Genomic DNA, 10,578 nt, shown 5'->3' with positions numbered 1-10,578 from the left:
AGGAGTAGGGATGGGGCTAAGGTATTAGGAGTAGGGATGGGGCTCGGGTAGGAGGAGTAGGGATGGGGCTCAGGTATTAGGAGTAGGGATGGGGCTCAGGTAGGAGGAGTAGGGATGGGGCTAAGGTAGGAGGACTAGGGATGGGGCTCAGGTAGAAGGAGTAGGGATGGGGCTCAGGTAAGAGAATGCTCGGTAGGAGGACAAGGGATGGGGCTCAGGTAGGAGGACAAGGGATGGGGCTCAGGTAGGACAAGGTATGGGGCTCTGTTAGGAGGACAAGGGATGGGGCTCAGGTAGGAGGACAAGGGATGGGGCTCCGATAGGAGAACAAGGGATGGGGCTCAGGTCAGAGGATTGGGATGGGCCTCAGGTAGGAGGACTAGGGATGGGGCTCAGGAAGGAGGATTGGGATGGGGCTCAGGTAGGATTCGGTTGGGCCTCAGGTAAGAGGAGTAGGGATGGGGCTGAGGTAGGAGGACTAGGGATGGGGCTCAGGTAGGAGGACTAGGGATGGGGCTTAGGTAGGAGGACTAGGGATGGGGCTCAGGTAGGAGGACTAGGGATGGGGATCAGGTATTAGGAGTAGGGATGGGGCTCAGGTAGGAGGAGTAGTGATGGGGCTAAGGTATTAGGAGTAGGGATGGGGCTCGGGTAGGAGGAGTAGGGATGGGGCTAAGGTATTAGGAGTAGGGATGGGGCTCGGGTAGGAGGAGTAGGGATGGGGCTCAGGTATTAGGAGTAGGGATGGGGCTCAGGTATTAGGAGTAGGGATGGGGCTCAGGTAGGAGGAGTAGGGATGGGGCTCAGGTATTAGAAGTAGGGATAGGGCTCAGGTATTAGGAATATGGATGGGGCTCAGGTAGGAGGAGTAGGGATGAGGCTCAGGTAGGAGGAGTAGGGATGGGGCTCAGGTAGGAGGAGTAGGGATGGGGCTCAGGTATTAGGAATAGGGATGGGGCTCAGGTAGGAGGAGGAGGGATGGGGCTCAGGTAGGAGGAGTAGGGATGGGGCTCAGGTATTAGGAGTAAGGATGGGGCTCAGGTATTAGGAGTAGGGATGGGGCTCCAGTAGGAGGAGTAGGGATGGGGCTCAGGTAGGAGGAGTAGGGATGGGGCTAAGGTAGGAGGACTAGGGATGGGGCTCAGGTAGAAGGAGTAGGGATGGGGCTCAGGTAAGAGGATTAGGGATGGGGCTCAGGTAGGAGGAGTAGGGATCAGGCTTAGGTAGAAGGAATAGGGATAAGTCTCAGCTATTAGGAGTAGGGATCGGGCTCAGGTAGGAGGAGTAGGGATGGGGCTCAGGTAGAAGGAATAGGGATGGGGCTCAGGTAGGAGGACAAGGGATGGGGCTCAGGTAGGAGGACAAGGGATCGGGCTCAGGTAGGAGGACTAGGGATCGGGCTCAGGTAGGAGGACAAGGGATCGGGCTCAGGTAGGAGGACAAGGGATCAGGCTCAGGTAGGAGGAGTAGGGATAAGTCACAGGTAGAAGGAGTAGGGATAAGTCTCAGGTAGAAGGAGTAGGGATCGGGCTCAGGTAGGAGGAATAGGGATGGGGGTCAGGTAGGAGTAGGGATGGGGCTCAGGTAGGAGGACTAGGGATCGGGCTCAGGTAGGAGGACTAGGGATCGGGCTCAGGTAGGAGGACAAGGGATCAGGCTCAGGTAGGAGGACAAGGGATCGGGTAGGAGGAGTAGTGATGGGGCTCAGGAAGGAGGAGTAGGGATGGGGCTCAGGTTGGGGCATAATGTTGAGGTGCAAGCATGCCTAGTCCAAGGCCCAAATGCAGATATATATATATATATATATATATATATATATATATATATATATATAGTATATCCCATAAGTGAGTCCACCCCATATATATATTATCACATGGTGTAGGTTGGGTCTTATAAGAGGATGCCCATGTCAGGGGTTATTTATGGGTTTCCTCTGTTCACAGGATGTTTGGGTGGCATTGTGAAGACAGAAAACAGTGTCACTGCGGTCTTAGGATTAGATGTCTCTCTTACGTGTTATTACGAGGCCCAAGAACAAGAGAAAGTGACTCAAGTTATCTGGTCAAAGAAGGTGAAGAGCGGTCAGAACGTGCAGCTGGCGGTCCTCAACACAGAGTTTGGGGCTTATGTCCCCCAAGAGTATGAAGGAAGGGTAAAGGAAAAGTCTCCTCTGAAGGCAGAAGATGGCAGCATTATCCTGAAGAACGTTGTCCAGGCGGATGAAGGTGCCTACCAGTGTCGGGTCTACACCTTCCCAGCAGGGACCTTCGAGGCTGATGTGGAGCTGAAGGTTCTTGGTAAGTAGAGACATGGACTGGAGGGCAGTAATTCTGGGCATGTAACCTTCTAAAATAAGAACCTGTATGTGGAGGCTGTCCAGGTGCTGCCAATGGTTTGGGTGGGATACATGTATGGGGGGAGCACAGAACTGTTTGAAGTTGGGATGGCCACTCTATATTTCAGGGACTGCCGGCCCCACTGGTGGCTCTGGGCGGCTCCTCCACCTTTTTGTGCAGTAGTGTTATCATTATGCTCTACTCTCCATTGTTCTTCATTGGCTGAACTTCATGACTATGGACGAGGGTTCTAGACATTAAAGATTCTGTCAGTATAGGAGCACATTTGGTTTCCATCATGGTGTTAATATCTTTTTCGTATTGTCTAGTGCCACCTTTGCCAACATTGAATCCCGGCCCACCACTGGTAGAGGGAGTGGGCCTGAGCCTTGCCGCCTCCTGCACAGCTGAAGGGAACCCTGCTCCCAGCCTAATATGGGAGACAGACGTGTCTGGGAAGAACACTACGCGCACTTTTTCTCACACTCGATCAGCCTCGGTGACTAGTGAGTTCTACGTTGTCCCAACTCGCAGTATGCACAAAAAGCTGCTGACCTGTGTGGTGTTTCACCCTGTGTTCCAGCAGGAGAAGAGGCTGGTGCATCCGCTGGAGGTGGAATGTAAGTATCTCAAATACATAAGGCTGAAAAAGGTAATCACCACACAATAAGATGGGTAACCACCTAACCGGTCATCACCATACCAATAAGATGGGTAACCTTTTAACCGGTCATCACCATACCAATAAGATGGGTAACCACCCAACCTGTCATCACCATACCAATAAGATGGGTTACCACCCAACCGGTCATCACCATATCAATAAGATGGGTAACCATCCAACCGGTCATCACCACACAATAAGATGGGTAACCATCCAACCGGTCATCACCATACCAATAAGATGGGTAACCATCCAACCGGTCATCACCACACAATAAGATGGGTAACCACCCAACCGGTCATCACCACACCAATAAGATGGGTTTCCTGGGGCCCACCATAAAAGTAATCATCCTGGGGCCCCCCACACAAGTAGTTATCCGGGAGCCCCCCACACAAGTAGTCATCCCAGGGCCCACCACACAAGTGGCCGTTACAGCTGAGCCCCATGAGTCATGAGGGTACTAATACATTGGGCGATTCTCATGGCCGACACCACCCTGTGTAATAGAACCAAAGCTCGGCTGACAAATGGGCAAATACTTCTTCTTTGACAGAACATATCACACCAACAGTAGCAAAAACATATCAGTGGTTGTGATATGTTCTGCTATTGTTGCTGTGTAAAGTCACCGTATTATCAGTGTGTAATATTCCAGTATTATCAGTGTGTAATATTCCCGTATTATCAGTGTGTAATGTTCCAGTATTATCAGTGTGTAATGTTCCGGTATTATCAGTGTGTAATGTTCCGGTATTATCAGTGTGTAATGTTCCGGTATTATCAGTGTGTAATATTCCCGTATTATCAGTGTGTAATATTCCCGTATTATCAGTGTGTAATGTTCCGGTATTATCAGTGTGTAATGTTCCGGTATTATCAGTGTGTAATGTTCCAGTATTATCAGTATGTAATGTTCCGGTATTATCAGTGTGTAATGTTCTGGTATTATCAGTGTGTAATGTTCCGGTATTGTCAGTGTGTAATGTTCCAGTATTATCAGTGTGTAATGTTCCAGTATTATCAGTGTGTAATGTTTCGGTATTATCAGTGTGTAATATTCCCGTATTATCAGTGTGTAATGTTCTGGTATTATCAGTGTGTAATGTTCCGGTATTATCAGTGTGTAATGTTCCAGTATTATCAGTGTGTAATATTCCCGTATTATCAGTGTGTAATGTTCCAGTATTATCAGTATGTAATATTCCAGTATTATCAGTGTGTAATATTCCAGTATAATCAGTGTGTAATATTCCCGTATTATCAGTGTGTAATGTTCCGGTATTATCAGTGTGTAATATTCCAGTATAATCAGTGTGTAATGTGCCGGTATTATCAGTGTGTAATGTTCCGGTATTATCAGTGTGTAATGTTCCGGTATTATCAGTGTGTAATATTCCAGTATAATCAGTGTGTAATATTCCCGTATTATCAGTGTGTAATGTTCCGGTATTATCAGTGTGTAATATTCCAGTATTATCAGTGTGTAATATTCCAGTATAATCAGTGTGTAATATTCCCGTATTATCAGTGTGTAATGTTCCGGTATTATCAGTGTGTAATATTCCAGTATAATCAGTGTGTAATGTGCCGGTATTATCAGTGTGTAATGTTCCGGTATTATCAGTGTGTAATGTTCCGGTATTATCAGTGTGTAATGTTCCGTTATTGTCAGTGTGTAATGTTCTGGTATTATCAGTGTGTAATGTTCCAGTATTATCAGTGTGTAATGTTCCAGTATTATCAGTGTGTAATATTCCCGTATTATCAGTGTGTAATGTTCCAGTATTGTCAGTATGTTTTGTTATGCCTTTATCACTGATAATAACAGAACATATCACACCGACAATACTGGAAAATTACACACTGACAATACTGGAAAATTACACACTGACAATACTGGAAAATTACACACTGATAATAATGGAACATTACACACTGATAATAATGGAACATTACACACTGATAATACCGAAACATTACACACTGATAATACCGGAACATTACACACTGATAATACCGGAACATTACACACTGACAATACTGGAACATTACACACTGATAATATCGGAATATTACACACTGATAATACCGGAACATCACACACTGATAATAACGGAACATTACACACTGATAATACCGGAACATTACACACTGATAATACTGGAACATTACACACTGATAATACCAGAACATTACACACTGATAATAACGGAACATTACACACTGATAATACCGGAACATTACACACTGATAATACCGGAACATTACACACTGATAATACTGGAACATTACACACTGATAATACTGGAACATTACACACTGATAATACCAGAACATTACACACTGATAATAACGGAACATTACACACTGATAATACCGGAACATTACACACTGATAATACCGGAACATTACACACTGATAATACCGAAACATTACACACTGATAATACTGGAACATTACACACTGACAATACTGGAACATTACACACTGATAATACCAGAACATTACACACTGACAATAACGGAACATTACACACTGATAATACCGGAACATTACACACTGACAATACTGGAACATTACACACTGATAATACTGGAACTTTACACACTGATAATACCGGAACATTACACACTGATAATACTGGAACATTACACACTGATAATACCAGAACATTACACACTGATAATACGGGAATTTTACACACTGATAATACCGGAACATTACACACTGATAATACCAGAACATTACACACTGATAATACCAGAACATTACACACTGATAATAACGGAACATTACACACTGATAATACCGGAACATTACACACTGATAATACGGGAACATTACACACTGATAATACCAGAACATTACACACTGATAATACTGGAACATTGCACACTGATAATACCGGAACATTACACACTGATAATACTGGAACATTACACACTGACAATACCGGAACATTACACCCTGATAATACTGGAACATTACACACTGATAATACCGGAACATTACACACTGATAATACCGGAACATTGCACACTGATAATACCGGAACATTACACACTGATAATACCAGAACATTACACACTGATAATACCAGAACATTACACACTGATAATAACGGAACATTACACACTGATAATACCGGAACATTACACACTGATAATACCGGAACATTACACACTGATAATACTGGAACATTACACACTGATAATACTGGAACATTGCACACTGATAATAACGGAACATTACACCCTGATAATAACGGAACATTACACACTGATAATACCGGAACATTACACACTGATAATACCGGAACATTACACACTGATAATACTGGAACATTACACACTGATAATACCGGAACATTACACACTGATAATAACGGAACATTACACCCTGATAATACCGGAACATTACACACTGATAATACCAGAACATTACACACTGATAATACCGGAACATTACACACTGATAATACTGGAACATTACACACTGATAATACTGGAACATTGCACACTGATAATAACGGAACATTACACACTGATAATACCGGAACATTACACACTGATAATACGGGAACATTACACACTGATAATACCGAAACATTACACACTGATAATACCAGAACATTACACACTGATAATACCAGAACATTACACACTGATAATACTGGAACATTACACACTGATAATACCAGAACATTACACACTGAAAATAACGGAACATTACACACTGATAATACCGGAACATTACACACTGATAATACCGGAACATTACACACTGATAATACTGGAACATTGCACACTGATAATAACGGAACATTACACACTGATAATACCGGAACATTACACACTGATAATACGGGAACATTACACACTGATAATACCGAAACATTACACACTGATAATACCAGAACATTACACACTGATAATAACGGAACATTACACACTGATAATACCAGAACATTACACACTGATAATACTGGAACATTACACACTGATAATACCAGAACATTACACACTGAAAATAACGGAACATTACACACTGATAATACCGGAACATTACACACTGATAATACTGGAACATTACACACTGATAATACCGGAACATTACACAATGATAATACCGAACATTACACACTGATAATAACGGAACATTACACCCTGATAATACCAGAATATTACACACTGATAATACCGGAACATTACACACTGATAATACTGGAACATTACACACTGATAATACCGGAACATTACACACTGATAATACCGGAACATTACACACTGATAATAACGGAACATTACACCCTGATAATACCAGAACATCACACCCTGATAATACCGGAACATTACACACTGATAATACCAGAACATTACACACTGAAAATAACGGAACATTGCACACTGATAATACCAGAACATTACACACTGATAATAACGGAACATTACACCCTGATAATAACGGAACATTACACCCTGATAATACCGGAACATTACACACTGATAATACGGGAATATTACACACCGACAATACTGGAAAATTACACACTGACAATACTGGAAAATTACACACCGACAATACTGGAACATTACACACCGACAATACTGGAACATTACACACTGATAATAACGGAACATTACACACTGACAATACCGGAACATTACACACTGATAATACCAGAACATTACACACTGATAATAACGGAACATTACACACTGATAATACCGGAACATTACACACTGATAATACCGGAACATTACACACTGATAATACCGGAACATTACACACTGATAATACCGGAACATTACACATTGATAATACTGGAACATTACACACTGATAATACCGGAACATTACACACTGATAATACCGGCACATTAAACACTGATAATACCGGAACATTACACACTTATAATACCGGCACATTACACACTTATAATACTGGAACATTACACACTGATAATACTGGAACATTACACACTGATAATAACGGAACATTACACACTGATAATACCAGAACATTACACACTGATAATACCAGAACATTGCACACTGATAATACCAGAACATTACACACTGACAATACCGGAACATTACACACTGACAATACCGGAACATTACACACTGATAATACCGGAACATTACACACTGATAATACCGGAACATTACACACTGATAATACCAGAACATTACACACTGATAATACCGGAACATTACACACTGATAATACCGGAACATTACATACTGATAATACCGGAACATTACACACTGATAATACCGGAACATTACACACTGATAATACCGGAACATTACACACTGATAATACCGGAACATTACACACTGATAATACCAGAACATTACACACTGATAATAACGGAACATTACACACTGACAATACCGGAACATTACACACTGATAATACCAGAACATTACACACTGATAATAACGGAACATTACACACTGATAATACTGGAACATTACACACTGATAATACCGGAACATTACACACTGATAATACCGGAACATTACACACTGATAATACCGGAACATTACACACTGATAATACCGGAACATTACACACTGATAATACCGGAACATTACACACTGATAATACCGGAACATTACACACTGATAATACCGGAACATTACACACTGATAATACTGGAACATTACACACTGATAATACCAGAACATTACACACTGATAATACCGGAACATTACACACTGATAATACCGGCACATTACACACTGATAATACTGGAACATTACACACTGATAATACCGGCACATTACACACTGATAATACCGGCACATTACACACTGATAATACCGGAACATTACACACTGATAATACCGGAACATTACACACTGATAATACCGGAACATTACACACTGATAATACTGGAACATTACACACTGATAATACTGGAACATTACACACCGATAATACCGGAACATTACAAACCGATAATACTGGAACATTACACACTGATAATACTGGAACATTACACACTGATAATACCGGAACATTACACACTGATAATACTGGAACATTACACACTGATAATACCGGAACATTACACACTGATAATACCGGAACATTACACACTGATAATACCGGAACATTACACACTGATAATAACGGAACATTACACCGATAATACTGGAACATTACACACTGATAATACCGGAACATTACACACTGACAATACCGGAACATTACACACTGACAATACCGGAACATTACACACTGATAATACCAGAACATTACACACTGATAATAACGGAACATTACACACTGACAATACCGGCACATTACACACTGATAATACCGGAACATTACACACTGACAATACCGGAACATTGCACACTGATAATACCGGAACATTACACACTGATAATACCTGAACATTACACACTGATAATACCGGAACATTACACACTGATAATACCGGAACATTACACACTGATAATACCGGAACATTACACACTGACAATACTGGAACATTACACACTTATAATACTGGCCAATTACACACCGATATTGGTGGAGCATATCCCAATGACGGTAGCGGAACATGTCCCATAGACAATGGCGGAACACGACGCAGAGTTTGCACCCTTCTGCCCCGTGACCCCAATTCCTCTCCTCTTTCCCGTATAATGTTGTGTAAAAGCTCATCCCTTCACTACAGAACTTGTTTTCCTGATGGAACGTTCCATGTTTCCACAGACTTGGCTGATGTCACCGTACAAGGACATGAACATTGGTTTGTTGGAAAAAATGATGCGGCTCTGAAGTGTGTCTGTGATGGGCACCCGGCCCCCCGATACTCCTGGTCCAGGTGAGGCCTCATAGTGACTGTGTATATAGATTATGGGAGGGGCCGGCGGTGACATATAACGGGTGGTCCAGGTGAGGCCTCATAGTGACTGTGTATATAGATTTATGGGAGGGGCCGGCGGTGACATATAACGGGTGGTCCAGGTTAGGCCTCATAGTGACTGTGTATATAGATTATGGGAGGGGCCGGAGGTGACATATAACGGGTGGTCCAGGTGAGGTCTCATAGTGACTGTGTATATAGATTATGGGAGGGGCCGGCGGTGACATTTAACGGGTGGTCCAGGTGAGGTCTCATAGTGACTGTGTATATAGATTATGGGAGGGGCCGGCGGTGACATATAACGGGTGGTGCAGGTGAGGTCTCATAGTGACTGTGTATATAGATTATGGGAGGGGCCGGCGGTGACATATAACGGGTGGTCCAGGTGAGGCCTCATAGTGACTGTGTATATAGATTATGGGAGGGGCCGGCGGTGACATTTAACGGGTGGTGCAGGTGAGGCCTCATAGTGACTGTGTATATAGATTATGGGAGGGGCCGGCGGTGACATATAACGGGTGGTGCAGGTGAGGCCTCATAGTGACTGTGTATATAGATTATGGGAGGGGCCGGCGGTGACATATAACGGGTGGTGTAGGTGAGGCCTCATAGTGACTGTGTATATAGATTTATGGGAGGGGCCGGCGGTGACATATAACGGGTGGTCCAGGTGAGGCCTCATA

At 42.9% G+C, this 10,578-nt stretch overlaps 1 protein-coding gene across 1 annotated transcript; it reads left to right on the top strand.

Moving 5' to 3' along the window:
- Nucleotides 1–385: 385 nt before the first annotated feature.
- On the top strand, nt 386–9,853 carry LOC130322471 (nectin-4-like; the record flags this gene model as incomplete). Its single annotated transcript, XM_056553071.1, has 4 exons — nt 386–443; nt 1,947–2,300; nt 2,669–2,959; nt 9,742–9,853. Coding segments are annotated over exons 1-4 (815 nt in total), but the record flags the coding sequence as incomplete, so codon positions are not given.
- Nucleotides 9,854–10,578: the final 725 nt, after the last annotated feature.

This window comes from Hyla sarda, unplaced genomic scaffold, assembly GCF_029499605.1.
Source record: "Hyla sarda isolate aHylSar1 unplaced genomic scaffold, aHylSar1.hap1 scaffold_2345, whole genome shotgun sequence".
NCBI classification, from domain to species: Eukaryota; Metazoa; Chordata; class Amphibia; order Anura; family Hylidae; genus Hyla; species Hyla sarda.
Note: the sequence above shows the minus strand (reverse complement) of the source record. Positions and strands in the feature narration are given on the sequence as shown.